General features: G+C 41.4%; 1 protein-coding gene across 3 annotated transcripts in view; it reads right to left on the reverse strand.

The window, feature by feature from the left end:
- The window catches only part of CHCHD3 (coiled-coil-helix-coiled-coil-helix domain containing 3), a 276805-nt gene that overhangs the window by 243494 nt on the left and 8867 nt on the right, over positions 1–24444 (reverse strand). For all 3 annotated transcript variants that reach the window (XM_059171889.1, XM_059171888.1, XM_059171890.1), the window contains exon 2: positions 21300–21369. In XM_059171889.1, coding sequence (XP_059027872.1) covers positions 21300–21369 — 70 coding nt within the window. The remainder of the gene's footprint in view (positions 1–21299; positions 21370–24444) is intronic.

The following is a 24444-nucleotide window of genomic DNA, read 5'->3' on the forward strand; positions in this document are numbered from 1 at the left end:
ATATACTTCACCAGATACCAAAGGAGACCATGACACAGAACAGTGAAGACCTTCTCTTGCAGAAGAATGCACAGTTTGTAGTCAAGGCCCAAGCTTAAATCCAGATGTAACTGCCTGTGGCCTAAGCAAGGCATCTAACCTCCTAGGGCCTCAGCTCCTTCATTTGCAAATATTTCTCAGAGTCGCTGGACAGCGATAATGTATGAAAGACGATGAATCAAATTTTAGATGATGCCAAATTATGGTAAAGATACCAAACTTAATAGCCTATATCGGTCAATATGACTTCTCTAGAAGATGTAACCAAAAAAAGTTTCAGAGTAAAGACAAAGGTAAAAGACGGTATTTCACAGTTTTATAATCCTAATTCTATAAACTATCTTGTCCTCGGGTTCTTTTAAAAAGATAGTCCAGGAAAATCAGAATGAAAAGATATGAACCAAACTTAGAGCCACGGCTCATTATTTTACGTAATCATCTAAATTCTTGGCACTTAAAAAAAAGATATCTTACCTGAGTTGAATAACAAGAGAAATATTAAGTTATGTTCAAGATGCAAATGTGGTTTATCCTCAAGCAAAAATCAGTCTCATCACTTAATCCTTACCACAGAGTAGAGCACATTTATAAATTATGTTGGAATACTTTTCTGTTCAAATATGATTCATACATTTTAACAATCATAGATCTAATGACAGGTGGAAAAAACCACCTATGATGTCTGAATATAAAATAGTAAGCAAACTGGCTAAATTATGGAAATATTATCTCAACTAATGCAAGCCCAAAAAAGAAATCTTTAATCTTTAGAGACTGGAGGTTAAAACTAAAGGAAGAAAGATGTAGATAATCCAAAAATTCAAACACAGTTGCTTTAGTTTGGGATCCAATAAGAGACCCTCAGAATCAATTAAACAGCCATGAGCTGTGCATATAAATTCAGGAGGAAAAAAAAAAAAAAAGAATGCAATTTGTAACCACCAGTATTCTAACACTGCGCTGGGAAAATAATATATACACAGACCTTTAAATGACCACAAGGCAACAATAATTTTAATCCATCACTGAGAACAACATAAAACAATAAAGTAACTATGCGAAACTGAGTGTGGTAAGATCATCCACAGGGACGATCTAGGAAGGCTTCTTGGAAAAGGCAGGATTTTACTGATTTTAAAGACGAATAGGGCCTAATGGGGAGAGGAGGACAGGAAGGTAAGGGTAAAGAGGCAGGAGGGGCACAGGGATCAGAAGGGCCAGTTCAGAAAGGAGAAAGAGGTTGGGGCGCCTGGTGTCTCAGGCGTTGAGAACGCTGAGCATTCTCTTGTTTCAGTTCAGGTCATGATCTCGGGGTCCTGAGATCGAGCCCCGCAACAGGCTGTGTGCTCAGCCGGGAGTTGGCCTGTGGTTCTCTCCCTCCTTCTGCCTCTGCCCCTCTCCCTGCTAATGTGTGTGTGCCCACTCTCTCTCTCATATAATCTAAAAAAAAAAAAAAAAAAAAAATTTAAAAGTAACAAGAGATCTCCTTTCTGAATTAAATCAGCAAAATACCTACTCATATATCATTGGGAATTTACTACCAAAGGGTAAGCGTAAGAACTGTCCCCCTAAAAATAATTTAAAACCTCTCAGACACGATAATGATGAAGTATGTAGGAAACAGCAACAATATAAAAACATATGTGCAAATACTCCCCAAGCAAGCCTCGAAATACACAGAAATTCACAAATCGAGAGAGGGTTTCAGATTTCTTAAGGCATGGAAACAGGGTAAGGACATTTTGTAAGTTTCTGCCAACAAAGTGAAAATTTTTAAAAATATGTATTTGCTCTAAAGCCATACAGAATGTGTTAATTTAAAGTACTGGACACCTGGTATTTCAGCAAAATTTTTAAATTTTATAACTTTTTATTTTGATGTCATTGCAAACTTGGAGGAAAATTGCAAAAAATTTACATGGACCCTTCACCTAGATTTCCCAATTAACATTTACTCTTTCTACACACACACACATGCTTCTGAAACACATGACAGTAAGTTGCAGACATGATGGCCTTCACCCTAAATATTCCAGTAATTTCTGAAACACAAGGACAATCTGTTTCATAACTACAGTTCAATGATCCAAATTAAGAAGTTAACAGCCATACAATACTAAATCTTATTTCATTTGCGAGCTGTCCAAACATGTCCAAAAAAAGTCTGATTCAGATCCAATCCTGGATCACACACTTAGCGACATACTTCAGACACATGATTTTTGTTAATTTTTTAAAGATTAATTTAAACTTAGTATATCTAGAGGAAATGGTGCCCAGTAATCTTACCTGATGTAATTTTTCAGTTCTATTTACATGCACTATTATGGTGGCCTTACATGTTTAAAAAATAAAAGACAGAGGTTCATTTACACTATTTAAGTGTATTAAGCACAGTAAATGCTTTCTCACCAATAATGAGGCTCACAAGACTAAGCTATACTCTGGTTGGCTTTGTTTATTCCCATTTCCCATTTAACCATCAGCATCTTGAGAGCAAAAGCCTCACACTCATCTTTGTATTCCCCATAATGTATACTAAACTTTGATGCCTGGAAGACGTTTCAACAGGACAGGCAGAGAGACCAGGGCTATCTTTTCAGGTTAAACTCTCCATTAAGTTTCTCCATGAAAGAAAACCACAGTGCACATTAAAATGATCAGAGAATGACTGTCTAAAAGTGAAACATTACCCTTAACTTCAGCGTTAATTATTTAGGACCCCCCCCCCAAAAAAAAAAACATTCCACATTTCACACCTCGGCTATTAACCTCAAGACTGTGAGGCCTGGGTCCAGGTCCCTTCCAGGAGCTCGTACGCTGCTGCTGTATTAGTGACAGCTTCTGACTGTTGTTGTAAGCGGGATGGCAGTCACAACAGAGTTCATGACACTGTTTGTGTAGGATCGAGGGAGCAGTGGCATCGAAACACGCAGAACAAGTGTCGGCAGCTCGAGAGAAAACGGCCGAGTCAAAAGAAAAGCGCTCTTGTTAAGAAATGCAACATCTTAATGGCACAGAGGGTGAGGGCCAGCGGAAATACACTGGTGAGAACAACTCAGAGTCACAGAGGGAGTCACACCTGGACTCAACACGTTTCAAAAGGTTCTGTGCTCATGAGCAACTCATTTCACTTCAATTTTCCTTTTTAACCCATGTTCTTCCAATAAACAAAAACCGAACGTCCTAATGGAAAAGAAAGCATGTTATGGGGCTAATTGTCAAGTTTCTTTCCTGGTGGAACATAAAATAATGGTGCATCATCTAATTAACAGGATCCTTCAGTTTCTTCGATTCAAGAAATCACAGTACTGCAAGCACAGTGGAGAAGGCTAGGCTATGTTCTTGAAGATCTCCTTCAGAAACAGACCACGGCCAAGCTGGAAACCCCAACGACAGTGCACCTGCCAGCTTACAACGTCTCCAGGAACTGACGAGGCTCCGGCAGGCCAGCAGAGCTCTGCAAAATTAAAGCAGCCACTTCCTGAGGCTGCATTTCAGGAGGCAGCAGTATCCCTAGCCCCATGATAACACACTTCCAGCTCATAACAGGGCCAGCAAACCCCCCAGGGTGGCAGGGGGAGGCGGACCACACACATGACACACATACCCCTGAGAAACCAAAACACAGATGGTATGTTAAACTGAGATCCACCAACCTTGACAGTATCCTTCTAATGACTATTGTTCCCTAATTCTCTAGAGTGACTTTTTTAAACCTAGAAGATGCCAACAGCACTTCTGTTATTGTTGGCCAAGTTACTCTGAGCATCATATCCAAATAATAAAATACAAATATTTTTAAAGTAGGAGATCCTTTAAAATACATACTCTCATATCTTGATCATTATTACATACTTTTATCTAATTTTTAAGTTTTATGTATATGTATGAATGAATTTTGTTTTTTGTTTTTAAGGGGTTTTTGTTTCAAGTTTTTACTTAAATTCCAGTTAGTTAACATATAGTGTAATTTTTTTTTAAATATTCTATCCATTTACCTGACAGAGAAAGAGATCACAAGTAGGCAGAGAATCAGGCAGAGAGAAGGGGGAAGCAGGCTCCCCACTGAGCAGAGAGCCCAATGTGGGGCTCGATCGCAGGACCCTGAGACCATGACCTGAGCCAAAGGCAGAGGTCCAGCCCACTGAGCCACCCAGGCGCCCCAACATATAGCATAATATTAGTTTCAGGGATAGAATTTAGTGATTCATCACTAACATGTAATACCAAGTGCTTATCGCAAGTACTCTCCTTAATATGAATGAATTTTTAGATACATTTCAGTCTGGGAAGAAACTTCGAAAAGAGAATTTTCATATATAAAGTTCGCAAACATACACATACAAGCTCATAATTACAATGTAACTATTTCCAATTATGTAACTATGACTCCAGTGGAGATATACACAGCTGCAAACTCAATAATTTGTTCAAAAAATGTTTCCCCCAGGTAACAGTGTCCCACAAACACAAATGAAAATGGTCCCTATAGATGCAAGGACTCTCAAAGGTGAGAGTCCATTCCACCACTTGACAGATAAGAACACTACAGCCCAGAGAAATAAAGAAACTTTTCCAATGTAAACAACAACAACCAAAAAAAGGCTAGTTGGTAATAAAGTTGAGATAAAAGTCAGCTCTTCTCATTTTCAACCAGCAATCCAATAACACATTAATTTAACTAGTCTCTACTTATTAGATAATATTTTGGGCATTAGGTTCTTCTGAGGTAATTAGATTTGGGGCTCAACCCCAGGACTCTGGGATCATGATCTGAGCCGAAAGCAGACACTTAGCCAACCGAGCCACCCAAGTGTCCCAGTACCCAATTTTATAGGTGAGCGAACCACTGTGACTGGCCCACAGAGATTCAGGACTGACTGATCCCAAAGCCCGAGCAACACAGCTCTGACGGGCTCTGAGAGTCCCGGAGAAATGGCCTGACATGGCATGAAATTAGTTCCATGTACATGTGCGAAATCCTCCCTCCCAGTGTAATGGAGAGAAACACCATACCTAATAGTCTTGAAATAGAGGAAAACAAAAACAAAAAGCCACCACCATCACACTGGGAAAACTGAATAAACAGAAGCCAACCAAAATTATTAAAACTATTATAAGAGTAAATATATTTATATACATATAATTATAGAGTAAAACCACTTCACTGTTCAGTCATGCTAGGCCTAAGCACAACAGCAAATGGCAGAACATCTGCCTTTGACAAGAGCTTATACTGCAAGGAGCCTTCAGTAACTACTAATTAAAATGTATTAAGGGGCGCCTGGGTGACTCACTCAGTTAAGCATCTCACCCTTGATCTCAGCTCAGACCTTGATCTCAGGGTCGTGAGCTCAAGCCGCACATTGGGCTCCACCCCGGGCGTGAAGCCTGCCTAAATAAGAAAATAAATAAATAAGAAAAATAAAATAAAATGTTTAAATAGTCATGCAAATGTATCTGTGGTTGACATGTTATTTCCACAGGAGATGAATATCCACACACGTTTGTATGTGCACGTGTGCACACACACACACCCACACACACACACACGAGGTTTTGTTTATTTGAACCAGAACTACAGAGACAATACCAGACCACAAATGGTGGAATCCAAAGTGAAGAATTATAAGCCCTTCTATGAGCCAAAAAGAAACCTTGTCCAAAGGAGCCAAACCTGACCACAGACTACAGGAAAGTGCCAACACCTCAGCGGTGCCAGAGCTCAATGTAAATTCATCACTGGAAAGTAAAATGGCATCTGGGTTTCGGAGTTAACCCAAAATCCATTAAAAGCCTGAAGAATTACTCTAAGAACACTATTTTCAACTGCATCTGTTATTTTTTTAGGAAAATGCATTCCGAGGGTCTTTGCCCAATAACAGGGGCTTGCCCAACAAACAGAGCCTTTAGCACGCAGCTTCTGCCACTCTTGGGCCTCACAGATTAGAGAAAGCTGAGGTTCAGAGAGGACGAACACACTGCCCCCAGGTCAGACACACAGCAAGGGGCAGAGCTGAAGTCCAGGCTCAGGATGTCAGGACCTCAACATCTATCAGTATTCACGTTCCTTCCGTCAAACCACAGGTGCTTGGCAGTTTTTAAACAGCCATCTGAGCAACCTCTTGGGTCACGCACAGGAAGGCCAGGATTGGGGGGCCTATTTGGAACTAATGGGTAAAACCTCCCACCAAATCCTGAGGACTCCGGCTTCCTCTGGCCTAGTAAGTCCTCCCACTCATCCTTGGAAAAGACCTACTGATCCAACCTGGGTTGCAACCCAGGGTAGACCTCACCTAGTTTCAGGTAAGTGAGAAGAAATCAAATGTGATGCTTTTGCTGTTACAGAGTCTCTGAAGAACCCTATTAACAATCAGCTCCATGGTGAAGAACCACTCACTGCTGCTATTCATGTTAAATCAGGGTCAAGTAGACCATATCAGCCTTCCCCAAAACAGTAATCTGAAACATCCCATTTTTTTCAGAGAGTTGGCAATCATATGATAAGGAAAACTGCACACATCATAATGGTAAATGTCCTGAATGATTACATTTGGTGATAGAGCATCAGGAAATAACTGTTTTATCTAAGTTATTTGATAATGATTCCATTGAAAATTTCTTGTGGGTAGACAGCATGATGAATACCCTTTGGCAATGATCTTGTTCATCTTCCAAGAGGGCTAGATTTTGCATGAGTGAGCACACTGGAACAGGTGCTCCCTGCTGTTTCATCAACACAGAAACTACTGGTTCCCACAATGAGGGAGGAAAAAGAAAACCACATTAAACAACTTATCTAAGGGCACATGTTTCATTAATATGTGTGGTTTCATAAATGCTTTAGTATAAAACAGACTGTAAAAAATAAAGTACCCGTTAATGAGAGAGACAAGACTGACAGGCTAAACACACCATATGTACCTCTCTTCATTCTGAAGGTGACAGAAAATGCCATTCCTTCTACCTTTCTACAAATGCTGTATTTCTTTTTATTAAGACAAAGCAATGCATTGGCAAGAATGCACTGAAGACAAACTTCTTCAAAAACTTGAAAAATAAAAATATAGTGTTCAACTATATCCAACAATGCCATTTCACTGATACTAAAATAACTCACAAGAGAATGAGGTCTCTGCTAGGCTCCCCAGAAGATTCTCCTTGTACCCCCTTGCATCTCTGAAGGGGTACTAAATTCCCAAAGCTCTACTTCACTTACATTCTACTGAGTTCCAAGCCAAAATTTTAAAACAGAGTAAGAAATATCAAAACACAAGTCCTTAAGTGAATATTGGAAACATTGGGAACAGGAAAAAATATGCATTGAAAAATACTCTTTTAAAAATCTGACAAGATTTGAAAGCTTTATTGAAAAAGTTTCTATATCATAAAATTCACCCATCTAAAAAAATAAAATAAAATAAAATAATAAAATAAAATAAAACTCACCCATCTAAAGTATACAGGGTCAGTGGCAGTAGGCTCACAGAGTTCTGCATCCATCAGCAGGCATCGCCATTCTCGCCACCTGCACCCCCACAAGCCCTAGGCAACCACTAATTTACTTTCCTTCTCTGGAGATGTGCTTACACGGGACATTTTTCATAAGAATGGGATCATATGTGTTTTGGGGTTTTTTTTGTAACTGGCTTCTCTCACTGAACACAATGTTTCTGAGCTAAAAGCATTTTGAAGAAGTTGGGGATGCTCATGGGACCTTCCATTCTTAAGCACCCTCTACAGGTGAGGCAGATGCCAGACAGGTCACAGTGGGACCCGCGGGGGCTTTCAGGTGTGAATTCTGCCTTCCAGGAGCTTACTGAAGAGTAAAGAAACAAAGCTATTGATAAATAACTTATTACTTTTATGGAAATGGTGACTGCCAAGGGAAAAATACAAAGTATCACGTGTTCAGAGGAAGGCCAGGTAAATAGGAACAAGAAAAGTTCTGATAAGGTGAACTTCAAATAGACTTGATCATATATACACACAGACAGTCAAAATCAGGTATAGAAACACAAGAATGGAGTCATTTCCTACAGAAGTAAATCCACACTCCCTAGTTTGATTATTCCATCTATAATTACTCCTTGTACCCTAATCTCCCACTCAGTGCCTGCATTCCAAATAAATGTAACTAAATTCCTAGACATCATTAAGCCCTTTATGATTCTAACTGCTATAACCACCATTTCTTCTCCCAAGAAGAGAGAATTGGGAAGAGAATCTCTTCCCATCATTCCCCATCATCGATTCCATTATGTCTGATAGGTAGCAAACTCCTATTCATCCTTCAATACTGAGCTCAAGTACCACCACCTCTTTCATGTCTATCCTGACCTCCCCAGGCAGAGCCAGTCCTTAAGTCTTGACGCTACATGTGTATCTGCGTTAAAGCCCACACTGCACTGCTCCACCCGATTCAGCCGTGGAAGTCCAGCACTCAGTACAGTGTCTGACACACAGCCAGGACTCAACAGATGCTTGTTGGGACAAGGGAACAGAACACCAAGTGAAAGGCAAAGAGTAGACAGAAAGACTGGCAGAGTCACCCTGGAGTGCGTGAAGAGTGGCAGTGAAGTCAGAGGCCTGAATGCTGTGTTAACAGAGGGACATTTATCGATGACCTGCTTATTTCAGCACCTGTACGTTATCTCACTGAGTCTCCATGGCGACCGTGTGAAATTAGTCTCTCCGTTTTATCCTGGAGGACACGGAGATAAGACAAGATCACACAACTATTAAGTGGCAAAAGTTCTTTGAACACTAAACATACACTGTGCACATGTGCGTGCGCACACATAAACACATGCACAAACCCTTCTATTCAGACGTAGTTCAGCTACAACCTTTCCATTTCCTATTTGAAGAAACGGGTTCCCTTCCTCTGGAGTCCCGTTCGCACTGGAATCACCATCGCACTGTGTCACTGCAGGGAAAGAGGTGGTGATGTTGGTCAGCCTCTGCAGCCTCCCTCCTGGGTCTGGTTAGCCTGGTGCAGACCGTTACCTCCCGGGCACATCAGAAATAATGCTGCAGACCTGGGCAATATAGTGGCCTCTGGGAAGGTTCACCTACAAGAATTTTACTTGAAGGGGCGCCTGGGTGGCTCAGTGGGTTAAGCTGCTGCCTTCGGCTCAGGTCATGATCTCAGGGTCCTGGGATCGAGCCCCACATCGGACTCTCTCCTCAGTGGGGAGCCTGCTTCCCTTCCTCTCTCTGCCTGCCTTTCTGCCTGCTTGTGATCTCTGTCTGTCAAATAAATAAATAAATAATCTTTAAAAAAAAAAAAAAAGAATTTTACTTGGATGGAGAAGAGGGTAGTTCGCAATTAAATGATAACACAGCCTTAAAAAGTTTCAGTTCAGGGGCGCCTGGGTGGCTCAGTGGGTTAAGCCGCTGCCTTCGGCTCAGGTCATGATCTCAGGGTCCTGGGATCGAGTCCCGCATCGGGCTCTCTGCTCAGCAGGGAGCCTGCTTCCCTCTCTCTCTCTGGCTGCCTCTCCGTCTACTTGTGATTTCTCTCTGTCAAATTAATAAATAAAATCTTTAAAAAAAAAAAAAAAAAAAAAAAGTTTCAGTTCAAAGTCCTGTAAGCAATAATGGGCAGTAAAAATAAGCAATTTTTTAAAAATCACTGTTTTTAAATTTTACTGTCATTTTTGCAGACATCATTTTGCAAAAAGGTGAACATGAATCATGAAACAACGGCTATGTCAATAGACACATAATGTTCAATAAGAGAAAAAAATTAGAGGGACTAATTTATCATTTGCATGTTTATCAGGCTTGATAAAAATTATTTTTTAATTATACAGTCCTTGTTTTCTCAAAGATTTTTTATTAAAAAACTAATAAAGTATGTCAAAGGTTAAGGAACAGTCACAGAAAGAGGATTATAACCTCCCATAATCTTATAATAATCACTCTAAGAGGTTTCTAAGAAAGTACTAAAGGAACCTTTTCAGAAAAATTTTATAAAGATGTCACAAAGGCAGTTTATGGGCTCAATCTTGTGAAACTCCCAGAGAAATCACCATATTACTTTAAAAAAATTAAACAAACACCCTGTGCCCAATGGGTGTCCAGGCTTTCCCACAAAATTAAACCAAAGCTCCTTGGGTAACCCCATTCTTCCTGTCTGAGGAAAAGAAAACAGAGTGGATCAGCGCTATGATGTCTGCAAGTGTGCACATACACAGCGAAGAAGGGAAATGAATTGAGAGCTTTGGAAGTGTTTTTGCTAAAACAAGTTGTTTAAACAATTGTAAAGACAACATTCAGAATCCATAACTTTGCTGGTTGCATTAATAAAACAATACAAATGTTTTGGGGGAGTTGAAAATCTCAAACACTGCTTTATATTTTTTTTTACTTAAATCAAATCTATCCTGATTATGGTAATTGATTTTCTTATAATTCTTCAGGTCCATCCTCAAAAATGACACACGGCAATCCATATTTACCTTATTTTTCAAAGTAATGAGATGACTGTTAAGTCAATAACAAAGACTAATTGCATCTGAACAATTTAGCATAACTACCAAATAAAATGTAGGGCAAAGCCAATGTGATATAATTATATGCATTTTCATTACCACAGTACATGGCAATAAGGTGAAAAAGGGATACCTCGAGTAGAGGCCCATATGAGCTCAGCCAAATTCTTGGAAGTTTTTATCACTGTTAGTTACTGCTTAGCTATGTGTGTGTGTGTATGTGGGTGTGTGTGTGTGTGTGTGTGTGCGCAGACACACACACAGGCGAGCCAGCTCTTTGGTCTCACAGTCTCCTCTATACTGGCCTGAGAGGACACAAGCAGTGGGTCTTCCTTCTAATCCCTAAAACCTCAACGTTCCTGAGCTTCCAGGCACCAAAACCCCCAGGCTTCAAAAGCTGGACCCAAGGACTTGCAGTCAATAAGAGCAGAGAGACCAGCCTTTCGGGAAGACAAGTGTGATTAACAGTTGAGTCGGAAATGGAGATCCGGCATGGGAACAGCCGCCCAGAAAGAAGAGAGGGTGAAATGGAGCTCTACTTTCAAGGGTCCCAGAGTTTGACAACAGAAAGACAGTAGAGGGTCCCCCTGGAAGAGGTTGCCAGGGCTGAGTAGCTGCTTTGCAAAGTCAAAGGCCTGATCTAAACAACCTAAAAACTCTTATCCTAAAATTCCAGGGCAAAGGGACGAATGTCAGATTAGCTTTGACCTAACAGAGAAGGAACGTGAGAAGGGTACCAAGAACTAAGAGCAGAGGGTCCTAGAGGAGAAAAATCCCAACCTTCTTCAGCCTGCCCCAAAACTTGGCAGAATCTATGCAGATTATTTTCGTTCCTAAATTAAAAACTAGGAGTAGAACATGAAAACTTCACATCAACATTTCCAAATCAGGGCCCTACTCCCCAAACTGAGCTTTTCACAAGATGGTGCTCAAGAAAGTCATCTCTTACAACTGGGTTTCACTGGGTTTTCTACAGTTAAGACCAAAAACTGGCAATGCATTGTATGGCCACCATCCTGGGCCTGGTGAAGACCCTCATACCCACACCCATGGAACAAGTTTAAAAGAAGGATCCCTTTTCCGCCTTGCGTCTAGCTGACACGTGCACGTGTACATACCAGGCTTCATGACCTGACTGGCTTTAGCTCATTCATTCCCTAAGCATGTATCATAATTAGTCACCGCGGTTGAGGGTACACAAGATGAGGAACAAGCACTCCCTGACCTCAAAGGCTCACAGTCTAGTAGGAAAGACTGACAACTAAACCAGTAGCTAAAATATAATGAAGCATATACTATAATGAGATCAGTACTGTAGACTTAGTGATACAAGAACAAGAGATTCTTCAAAAAGGTATCAATGTGGGAAGTCGGCCCCAAGATGATGGGAAAATGAATCTCCTCAGCTCTCTGAGGCTTTTTTTAATCCCAGTTTTGCTAATCTTCTCACCTCAACAGGTTGATGCTTACCTATAACGAAGACAGACCCCAACTGCTTTTCGCCTCAGCAGACAGGTCACCAACAAGGCAAAGGAAAAGTACTGAAGGAAATGCCACAGAAGGAGGTCCCAAGAGCACCCGCAGGTGAAGACAAGCCATGGCACCTGAGGGACAGGGCTGAGTAAATGGGCAAGCGCACCACTAGGGGACCAGTGCTGGGACAGGGGAAGCACACGCAGGAGCTGGGGGCCATCCAGGAGGGACATCTAACCCACACCTGGAGTCAGGAAATACTTCCTGGAGTCCGTGATTTCCAGGCAGCCACGTGAACAGGAGGGAGGGTTGGCCAGACAGAAGGCAAGTAGGTGAGGTGGGGCTGGGGCCGGGGAAGACAGTTGGAGGAACAGTGCTCACACAGAGGTTCACACATAGTCAAAAACCCAAAAGGGCCATGTTCAAGGACACTCAAGAACTTCGGCAGGAGTAGATAAGAGTTTGACTGAGACAAGTAGGCCTGGGAGGAGAAGGAGGAGATAAAGCAGCAGAGAGATTACGCAGGACGTGCTGGCTACGTAAAAGAAATGGAGGTCATCCTAGAGGAAGTGAAGTCTCAAGCACTAAACAGGGGAATGGCAAGGCTGGTTCTACACTTTAACAGTTAGAAGAGACTGGGAACCGAAGGCCAGGACCCCAAGCAAGAGAGTGCTAGAACATGGCAGGAGAGAGAAGATGGTAGCCGCTGAGTCAATGACACAGGGACAGGAGAAACTGTAGAACCTGAAACCTGCTCATCAAATACGGAGCGAGGCTTGCGGGTATCCCCTGCAGGACCGCAGCCACAAGGAACACAGACAAAAAAAATAATAATAATAAGGAAAGAGCAAGGGAGCGTGAAGCAAGGAGCAGAGCAGCGGCACTGGCACGTGGGACAGAGTCCACGGATCCTGCCAACAAAGTCCCCACACGGGGGCTTTCCGCAGCCTCTACCTGCCCAACACACAATCCGCGGGATGTTCTAACTACCTCATGCCTTTAAGTAAGGAGAGAGTTACATTACTGCCCTGTGAAGTAATTCCAAGCACCAGTCATCTGCGGCTGGCTAATTAAAGCCCAGATTCCAATTACGCACTCAGGGGACCCAGGGCCCGCGGAACCAGAACCTCGTCTGAAGCGTGCCGCGGCAATTCCGTGGAAGAAGTCTGAAAAGTCTCACTATAATGATCCACACGGGTTCCCGAAGCTTCTCAAGAAACACTCAAGCAAGGCGACAGCTGTCAACAAAGCATCAAGTGGGCCTGGGGGCAGAACAGGTTGAAAAGGGAATGTGAAAGCACTTATTGTTCCGTGGTAGCCCTGATGTGGCCTAATACAGAGTACTGCACGTGTAATTCTGAAGAAACCAGGGAGCCAGGAAAGGGTAGAGGGAAGAAATGAGATGCCGGGTCAGACCTTACTTTTTAAAATGTTTTTTACACGGAAAACATCATCATCAACAACAACAACCTACTATTTGGTGGACAGCTAGAGGGTCCACGGATTGATTTTGAATACCTCAGCTTTCGGCAGAAAAATGTACACTGGAAGCGCTCTTGGGCAATTTATTTTACGAGATCAGGGTCACCCAGATGATGCTCTCAAAGTCTATCAAATCCTAAGAAAGGCAAAGATACTGCTAGTCAAGTGTTTATTTTACAACTGGCATATTAAATCTAAATCAGAGATAGTATTTTTATGTGCTGCGTGTCCTACACATTATAATCCATTAGGGCTGCTTTTATAAACAATTGTCTGGTATTTTACTTTATAACTCTTGAAGCATGATTATAAAATTTATACTTTAGAGTGGTTCTCTCTTTGTGGTTTATGATACATTGTTGGTACTAGGCATGATTTACTGGATTGTTATGCCCAATAACAAGACTTGCTCTATGAGAAAACACAATCCACTGTCCCACGATTCACTTCAGTGTCAAAATCTACGGCAGCAGTAAGGGGGCGTTTCTTCAATACAGCTTTGCTCCTTCCTTCCCTGTGGTCACTGACATTCCTTCCTTCCAGCTCCTGAGTACTGCAACCCCATGGCATTCCTGTATTTCTAATCTGCGGTATGCAATGCACCTAAGAAAACAGTTTCTTCTTTCTAGTAAAGAAGGAACAGGTAAGGAATTTCTGGCCCACCTGACTTCATACTCCTTGGAAACACTAATGCAATTATGCTACACAGATCACAGGGCACGGGCCTCCGAAGATGTCATAAAAAGCAGCTCAGCCAGTAGTCAACCAGTTAACCCAGAAATCAGAGGGCAGAAGTCCTAAGTCACAGAAAACTATGGGAAGGTGTGACTCACAGCATTTCAGAACCTACTAAGCTTCTCTAATCCCTTTCCTCTACAGCTGGAGCTTTTTCTTTTCTGCATGACGCCCATGTCACCATCCACACTGCCAATGATTTTTTTATGCCATTTTTAAGATGGAACCATTGCTCTCAATTTTAAAATAAAATGGGTTTAAATTTATGCTGGTTTCTCAAAAATAAATATAACAAAAGAGTGACAAATCAAGGGACTCCAAGGAAGGTGCCCTAGACCAAGGGGAGCAAGGACTGAAGTTCAAGTCCAGCCAGGAAGGCCACTAACCAGCCCAGTGGCCTCAGGACCAGACCCAGCCACGTGCTTCCTTGCCTTGGTCCCTTCCATCTCCACCGCACGAGGTGGCCGTCCCCATCTCTAACTTCCAACACATCCTCTACTTTACCCAAAACCCACTGGCATCATTTCATCTGCCCTGCTCGGAAATTATCTGTTGTGTCCTACACTGCCTCAAGCAGCTAAGGGCAACTTTGTTTTTTGGGTTTTTTAATTTGTTTTTTTTAATTTTTTTGCCATAGGGCAGATTAAGGACAAATAAAAATGCTTACAAGGCTGCTTGCTTTTTCATGAAAACGAAAATGATTTTATTTAGCAGTCTAGTAGAAAACATATATTCTTACAATTTAGATTTGTTAAATATAAAAATATCAATGGGAAAATCAGCACTGCATTTTTTAGCCATAAAAGCGTTATTAATATCTGAGTGTATTTGAAAAGTAGCAACGAATGCAACTTTCTATACTGGCATCCTAAAATTAAATGGAAGTGCTCAGTAGCCACTAGGCCCTACAGGATAAAAGGGAACTCCTTAACTTCCCCCGTCTTCCTTCCCTTACCCTTCATGTACCCTTCATCTAAAGTACTCAGGTCTGTGTACGGACACTCTTGATCACCTTCAACACTAACACCCCCCACCCCGTGACCTGTCTGCCCAAGCTCTTGACCTTCTCTGAGTTCCTAAAACACTTTCTATACTTCTTACATATTCTATCTCTCTTACAAATTCGCCAACTCAAAAATATTAACTGAGCAAGTGAAGGGTACTAAATGAGTACTTATCTATTACAGTATAATGTTAAGTAGGTTTTGACCAAAGTAACAATTCCTTGAAGCCAAAGATTGCTGCCATGCTAGTACTTGCTGATGGATGGAATTAACAAAACGAGATCAACCACCCATTAAACATAGACTGTGGATTTATTTTTTTAAGAGCAGAATATACTGCCTACAGAATTTGATTTAAAACCTTTAAGTTGGGATGCCTTGGTGGCTCAGTTGTGAAGTGGCTGCCTTTGGCTCAGGTCATGATCCCAACACCCTCATATCGAGTCCCACATCAGGCTCCTTGTTCAGCAGGGAGTCTGCTTCTCTCTCTGCCTCTCTGCCTACTTGTGCTCACCCTCATGCATGTGCGCGCGCGCTCTCTCTCTCTCTCTCTCTCTCTTTGACAAATGGATAAGTAAAATCTTTATAAATAAATAAAACCTGCAAGTCAATAGTATACACATAACTTCCTTTTAGGAACTATCAGACAAATTATCTTCTATGGCACAAAAAGTGCAGAGTTGAGAAACTGACATCAAAAGAGTTTTGTATGTGAAAAGTTGGAAACCTAGACATTCCGCTCTTGCAACTCAAGTCAAAAGAACACGCACAACTTGTTTACTGTGATCTCTCCCTACTGTGTTATATCTAAATAGGCCTTAAAGAGCTGTTTAAAAATAACTAAGAGGGCCAGATTCTAGGAGAAAAACACATAGAACATATAGATGAATCTGTTTCCCTAAATTGGTTGTTTAGTTTGGGCTGTTCTATTTCCAGCTTAAATTGGTTTCCTGCAATTTGTTAAGGCTGCCAAATACTTAGTGATCTCAGTGATGTACTTAACACAAATCGGCAAATCTTTCTTATTTTTTAAAATGACAAGAAATGTACAGAGAAACTTGCACAGGGAGGATAATGATAAAAGGGAGTTCATTTGTCTTTTTCTCCAGATGCTTCATTTTCATCTGGTTGCTAGGGGCTTGGGAAACTGACAAATAGTGTCCTAATATCATTTCCTGCCTGGTTTTTCCCTATTGATTTGGGGACAGGTTTCCTCTACATCAGGTATGGTCAAGCATGAGAGGTCTGACCTCCCCATAAGCCAGAAAAATTGAAGGATCGGGGTGGAAGTGAAGAAAATCAATATCCAACACTGGTTTTTAAAATCAAAAGATGCAAGATGTTAATGAAAAGGTCAATATATAACTAGTACAACAGTATCTCCTTAAGACAGACTAAAAAAAATTCCCTGGTGTAAAAGCAAACCAACAGTTGGGATAACACATTAACACAACGAAGAGTCTGAGTCAGCGAGGACACAGTTAAGTTCTTTAGAGCACATTCATTTATTAAAGTGGCATTACAATCTGCCGTGTGTCACATATTATATTATTTTGCCTGAACAGCTTTACATGCAAATACTTATTGCAACGACTCATTGATCTGGTTCAAGGTTTGGCAAAAAAAAAGTTTCAGTAAAATCTTTGGAGGAACTCACTTTCTTATAACATAAATTATATTCTCGAAACTATATATATCACAAAACTTAGTTCCTATATACAGAAATCTCAAGGCTCTCAGTCCATCAAACACGCTGCCCTATATCCACACGTATGAATAGCCTAGGGGTGGTACGAATTAAGACTCGTATGAGGAAGAAGGCATTTTAGTGAATATTAAAAATTCAACTCACATTTAATATGTAATTTACTTGACACTGAAAAATGTAGAAAAGGCTGGTGACATTTTTATCAATATATTTTTATAGACTTGAAAAATTATTTCATAACACATCTAAGTTATAAATCTTAAGAAATCTATTACTGAGTATTAACTGAAACCCCCAAATGAGACAAATGTGGGAAAAAAACGTAAACTTTGAGGCTTTCTACTTTTATAAACACTTTTTCTATAATTTTAAGAAGAATAAATCTCTGTTAATTTGCACAATCATAGCCTAATTGCATTCTTAATCTAAAGGCAAGATCATTTCAAAACTGCATACCAGATCTTGGCTCTTCTCTCGAGTTGGGTTGGAAGAGGTTAGGGAGATATTCTACTCAAAGGGCTGCATCGTGTACCACATCATGGTACAGACAGAAAAGGCAAGTATTTGGGTGGGACGTGAGGGTACAGGTGTTCCCCAGCTACTCCAGAGTCCAGGGAATCAATATCTCCAAAACACCCACAACACACAGGTCAGGAAGCTTTCTATAGACTGCGGGGAAGACAGTACACCCCAGGGACATATTCCCAGAAGGGTCCATTTACCCACGGTCCTGGGGGAGGAGCTGGGATATGGGAAAGGCAGGAAACAAAATTCGGTAACACACAGTGCCATCAAGCTCCATGACCTCCATCATGTCATTAAAATCATCTGATGAAGGTCCCAAAGCCATGCCCTGATGTATTCCAGACCGGACTGTGCAAAAGAACTTTCTGCACGATGTACCGGCACTGTCCAACAAGGCAGCCACCAGCTGCGTCTGGTTACTGAGCACTAAAATGGGACAAGTGCAACTGAGGAGCTAAAATGTCAGTTTTACTTTATTTTAATTAATTTTAATTTAACTCTTCACAGCCACATGTGAGTAGCAGTTACCATCTGGAGTTCAGCTCAAGCCTGACCACCAAAACATGAGATGGCGTTCCAAGAGTGCTCAGTGCCCAGGGTGGTCAGGGACCAGCATCCATCGGTCGTGTCAAACCTAGAACTGGGAAGGGACAGATCCCTTAGCACAACCAGGGTGTACCACAATGTCCAGGCATGCCCCGCAGGCCAGACCAGGTGCATTCACAGAGAGCCTTTCCACTCATTCCCACTCTCTCGAAGTATCAGTTCAAGAAACCAACGCGAGAAGGAAAATACCTCTCCTACCACACATTACTCAACGAGAACCAAGAAGCAACAACTGCTTACAGAAAGAAGGTGGTTTCTATACTCCAACAGCATGTCACTAGAAGGGCACTCTTTCCCTCCATCTAGATTCTGTCACTTTCCTTCCATAAAAATAAGCAAAGTGTCCTACAACTTATAATAAAACAGAGTGGCTCAGAGTCAAAGACAGTTGAATTCAACCATTGCCTCCACTGCCTACCAGCTCTGTGACTTTGGGCAAGAAAATTAATCATGTCAAGTTTCTGTTTCCTTCTATGTAAAACAGTCCAATAACTGTCCCTTCTTCATAGGGTTATAAGATCAAATGAGATAAGACATATAAAGGATTTAGCAGAATGCCAGGCACACAAATAACATTATTTAAGTATTATTTATCACTATTCCTTCATTATTTCTTCACTGTCATCACCATTATCATCCTCTCTCCCCAACACAGTAGGCAGAAAAGGAATCTACCTACAACGAATCATATTTTAGATCAAACTCCAACTTAAAAAAATATCTATACACCAAAAGTTATTCTGTCTAGGTCTCTCTTATGCTTCTTGCCTTTTTTTTTTTTAAGATTTTATTTATTTATTTGACAGATAGATAACAAGTAGCAGAGAGACAGGCAGAGAGAGAGGAGGAAGCAGGCTCCCTGCTGAGCAGAGAGCCCAATGCAGGGCTTGATCCCAGGACCCTGGGATCATGACCTGAGCCGAAGGCAGAGGCTTAACCCACTGAGCCACCTAGGCAACCCTATGCTTCTGTCTTTCTTATATATTTAGTTGTTTCTGCCCAAAAACCCTAAACTTTTTGAAAGGAAAGATTTTTTTTTTCTGTTTCTGTGTCCTCTCAAAACACAGACCCTGATTATTTGCACAATAGTGGATATTCAATAAATATCACCTGAATTAAATTTATAGAATTATATTCCAGAATGATCAGGAGTAGCTATTTTTAAAATGTAGAATGGGGGTGCCTGGATGGCTTAGTTGGTTAAGCATCCGACTCTCAACTTCGGCTCAGGTCACGATCTCAAGGTTGTGAGATCAAGCCCCATGTCAGGTTCCATGCTGGGCGTGGAGCCTGGTTGAGATTCAAAAAATTATATATATATATATGGCATCTGCCCTAAAGTAACTCAACACTAAGCACTAGGAACTATCCTAGGAGCTGGGAATTCTGCTGTGAACAAACAGACAAGGGACAAGGTCCCTGGAGCTTATCTTCTGGTGGAGATGGCAGCCACTGTGCACAAGTAAAAGAAGGGTGGTAGGAGATGATAAATGATGAGATGAAAACCAGAGTCCAGTCATGGTGTGCCTCCATGGAAGCGAGGGAAAGCTGTTCAAATTATAGTCCATGTACCATGGAGAGCCACCACTGGGATGTGACACGGACTGATTAATTATTTTTTTTCTCCAAGATTGCTAAGGCCCAATTTCCAAGATCACATGGCAAAGTGTAAGGGGATGAGAGAGGAAAAGGGAGCCAGTTACGAGGCTCCTAAGAAGGCAAGGTGCAAGCCGCTGCTTGTCTGTGTCAGGACTGCAGCCACAAAGACAGATGTGAAAGGGTCATACTCAGATGTGTGCTGCAGACAGACGGACAGACCTTGCTTATGGCCTAAGGTAAGGAGGAAGGAAAGGACAGGGCCCAGATTTGGCGCTTGACCACCTGTGCCATTTACTGAGAAAGACACGGAAAAGCAAGTCTTTAACAGAAAGGCTTGTTTTGGAGATGTTACGTTGAGGATCTGAAAGTGGAGATTTCAAGTAGGCAGTTGTCTACGTTTTGTTTCAGGGAGAGGTCAGGGCCAGCGATACAACTGTGGGAGTCCCACACAGCTGCACCACCATTCAAAAGCCACACAAGTGGATGGGATTCCTTAGTGGCATTCAGCAGAGACAACTGGGCTGAAGATGCCAGTAAGGTGGGAGGAAAACCAACAGTGTGGTCCAGAAGCCAAAGAAAGGATTTCCAGCAAGGAGGGAGTGGTCACTTTCTAACGTTATAAACAGTGAACCCCTCTTAAAGCTCCCACTGAAAAAGGAGTTTCGTAAGTGCAAGAACTACTTCTTATTCATGACTTATTACTCGACTATTTCTTATTCATCTCTTAGCCTCTGCTTTAAACATATCAGAAGCTCAATTCATGGTTACAAGTCATGATTAGTAAGGTCACAACTGTCCCCAAGTGAATGGCATTTGGGCAGCATCCCATCTTTCTCAATGCATTTCAGTCTGGAGGCAGATCTGCCACACAACACCCTTCCTAATAAACACAGAAACTACTTAGACCAAGATTAATCATCTCGATTATTTTCTCATTACCATTTCTCCAATAAACAGCATGTCCATCCATCAAACTGGGCAGCAACAAGAACAGGACCAGACACATAGCAGGTGCTCAATAAATATTTGTTGGACAAATAAATGGATGGGGTAGAGGAGAGCAAAGGATAGGGAGATCGTTTCTTATCCCACAGGATCCACAGATAAAATGAGGCTTAATAATTCTCTATAAATGTCATTTAACATCTTATTTTCATCAATAATTAAGATGGAGGAGAAATAAACTGTTTATAAACTTAGAAGAAATCTATTAGAAAATTAAAGCACTGGAGATAGTTTGCAATTTGCAAATAGTAAATCAATTGTTTCTGAGTTCATTTTAGTATAAATATTTGCTCCTAAGTCTCTAATATTCCCACAAGTAATCCATTTCACAAAAGATATGACATAACCTGCCAAAGCTTAATAGAGGGTTCAGAAGCTGGATGAGGAAAAAAATCCTCCCAAGACTGCTTAACAGTAAATTTATTCTCCTTTTCTTACAAAATGTTTTCAAAGAAACCTTAGTACTGATTTCTAATAATTCCGTATAAAAAGCCAAACATCCAGATAACAAGAGAGAAAGAAGTATGAAAGAATTGACTATCAAGTAAACTTTTATCTCTCAATTTTCCTACTAAAAATTCTAAAATTAAAATTTTGAAATACCAGAGGCACCATACGCACCAGAATGCCGCTGAGACTTCGAACCAGATGGGGAGGTTTCCTTCATGCGATCAATCACATTTTCCGAAAGCTGAAAAGGCAACATCAAAACAAAATCAATTACAAAAAAACAAGAAAGAAAATGGTACCACAGCATCCAAGTAATGCAGTCATCCACATCAATATGTATAACAAAAGGCCTAAAGAAATCTAATAGCTATGAAACTGGAAGCAAGGAAGAGCAGTTTGAAGATTTCAAGATGCACCCCACAGCACTATTCCTTTATTTCTTCTAATGCTGTTAATTGCTCATTATAAATAACTCCCCTCCTCATTTTGTACAGTGCATTAAACTATAATCTTTGAGAAAACATAAGCCAAGAAAACTCCTTTGACTTTCCTCCCCTAATCCTACAAATTAATTTTGCAAGCAACAGGTCTTAGCTTCTTCCTTCCCTCCAGTCCCAGAGGAAATGGTATCCTTCCCTCGCTCCTGTTCAAGCTAATCACAAACAATTGCTCTTTCAACAGATTTTATTATGCACCACATCTGTGCCAGGAACTAGGCTAGACTTGGGGTATTTCATAGTCATCAAGTTGCTTCAAGTAGAGTAGAAGAAACAATCGTCAGGCAGTGGAACGTAATGGGAAGGGCACCACCTAAGTCATAGGGCCTGGAACGGAAGTATACAGAAAGCAGAAGGGACAGGACATCTAGCCAGGCTTTGGGTGTGGCGCTGGGAAAGATAAACAGGTGTTAGGAAGAGAAGCCGTAGCATAACAGTACTCCAGGAAGAGGGAAACACACGGCCGTATAGATGAGAAACCGGGCTTGCCACCACCAGACACCAAGCACAGATAACAAGTAGGCAGTTTGCAATAAGGCAGAGGCTCTGAGAGTCCTCAGCCCCCAAGTTACTATCATACCATTCTTTTTACTTCCTTTATGGCACTTGCCACTGTGTGAGGCAGTCTTGTGTGTCTGCCTTTTAACACTCAAAAGGAAGCTCCGTGCAAGCTAGCATTTGGCTGTCCTATTATGTCCCCGGAGCCTCAATAAGCTGGTTACCTGGAGGAGGGGCTAAGAAAAGGACTGAAACAACGACGAATGAACGGGAAGAACGGCTGAAGCAGGAAGCTGAGGAGGGGGAGACGGAAGTCGTGAGAGAGGGCGCAAAGGGAAATACGGTTTTAGATTCCGAAGACACCTAGTAAACCCTTTAAGTGAAACCGTCTAAACGGATTCTGAGGGCAACTGGGCACTTCTGGAGGATTTTAAGCAGGGCGGTGACAAGATCGGACTTACTTTTTAGAAAGATCACTCTAGCTACAGTGTAGAGAGCAGATCGGAGGGGGACAAGAACAGAAGCAGGAGGACCCCTGAAGGAAGCTAAAGGACCAATTAAGAAGCTATTACACATATGGCCACACAAAGATTCGTGCAGGAGTGTTCAGAGCAGCATTATTCGTAAGACAGCAGGAGTGAAACCAAGCAAATGTCCGTCTACTGGTGAAGAGATAAACAGAACATCGTGTGTCCATACAATGGAATAAAAATCAGCGCTAAAAGAAGTGAGGTTCTGATAAATGCTACAGTATGGATAGACCTAAACAACAGTGAAGGGGAAAAAGCCAGACACAAAAGGCCACATATTGTATAATTCCATTTATATGAAATGCCCAGAAAAGGCAACTCTGCATTGATAGAGAGTAGAGAGGTAGATGCCTAAGGCTAGAATAGGAATGGGGATTAACTATAAAATGGGCATCTTATTGGTTTAACTATAATCTTATTGGATTAACTATAATATGAGATCTTATTGCTTTGATGGGAATGTTTTAAAACCGGATTGTGCTGATGGTTGTACAATTCAGTAAATTTATTAAAAAGTTTTGTATGCAGAAACAGGTGAATTTTATAATATGTAAATTATACAATAAAGCTGTTACTAAAAAAAAAAAATAAAAACTATTATGGTACTCCAAAGGGAACACATTCAAAAGATACTTAGGATTCAAAATAGCTAACATTCACCAATTCCTTATTATGTGCCAGACATTACACTAAACAAAACACTTTCCTCATTTAATCCCTAACAATTATAGGAAATAGATAGTTTTACCATCGCCACTGTATAGGTGAGAAGCTGAAACACAGCTAGATTATATATCTGCTCTGGATTTTACTTTTGATCAATAATGGAGCCAGGATTCAAACCCAGGAAGTCTGAGTCTCAAGGTTCCATTCAGGTATCCTGTTTTACAGGCAGACTCAGGGTCTGATCAGATGTGGAAGTGAAGCAGAAGTCATCAGGACATCTAGGTTTCTGGGCCACGTAACTGGGCGATCCTTCTCCTCCACCCACAGAGACCTTCCCACTTCCACTTCCTTGATTCACTACTATCTATCTAGCTTATACCCCAACACAGCGGTGTTCTTGTAAAAGTCACCAGTGACCAAATAACCTTTTGTATTTATATAAATAACTTTTATACTTCTAAAACACCTAAGTTACATGGCTTCCCTTTAGTATCTAACACCTTTGCTCACTGTCCTCTTGTGGAAACCCGTCCACTGGCTCTTCTGACCTCCCACTACCCTGACTGCCCTCGGACTCTGGCCATATCTTCTCTCTTGCTGCAGGCTTCCCCTTCCCTGCCTACCCTTCAAAGCCAGAGGGCCCCACATCGGCTTGCCTTTATTCTCTTCTCACTCTAAGTGCTCCTGTTGGTCGTCTTATCCACTCCCTTGACCTGTAACTGCAGTTCATCAATTAACACATTCTAAATCCTTTATCTCCAGCCCAAGACCTGTGTGTCCCAAAAGCTAGACCTGTACACTGAACTGCCTGAAGGACACCTCCTCTTGGACAGACCACAAACAGCTCAAGCCCAACATGTCCTAAACTGAATTCATGTTTGCCAAAATCTCTTCTTCCTCTTGCTTTCCTTCACTCATTAATGACGCCACCTCCATGCAGCTTTCCAAATCAGAACAAAGGACTTGGCTTCGACTCTTTGTTCTCCCTCATTCTCTTTGCTATAAATTCCTCAACCCCTAAATATTCAAAGAACACATTTCTTCTCTCATCCCCCTTCCCCTGGCCTAATTCATGGTACCCTCAATAATCCTCCTAAAATGCAAATCTGATTATGGTAACTCGCT

Source organism: Mustela lutreola, chromosome 4, assembly GCF_030435805.1.
Source record: "Mustela lutreola isolate mMusLut2 chromosome 4, mMusLut2.pri, whole genome shotgun sequence".
NCBI lineage: Eukaryota > Metazoa > Chordata > Mammalia > Carnivora > Mustelidae > Mustela > Mustela lutreola.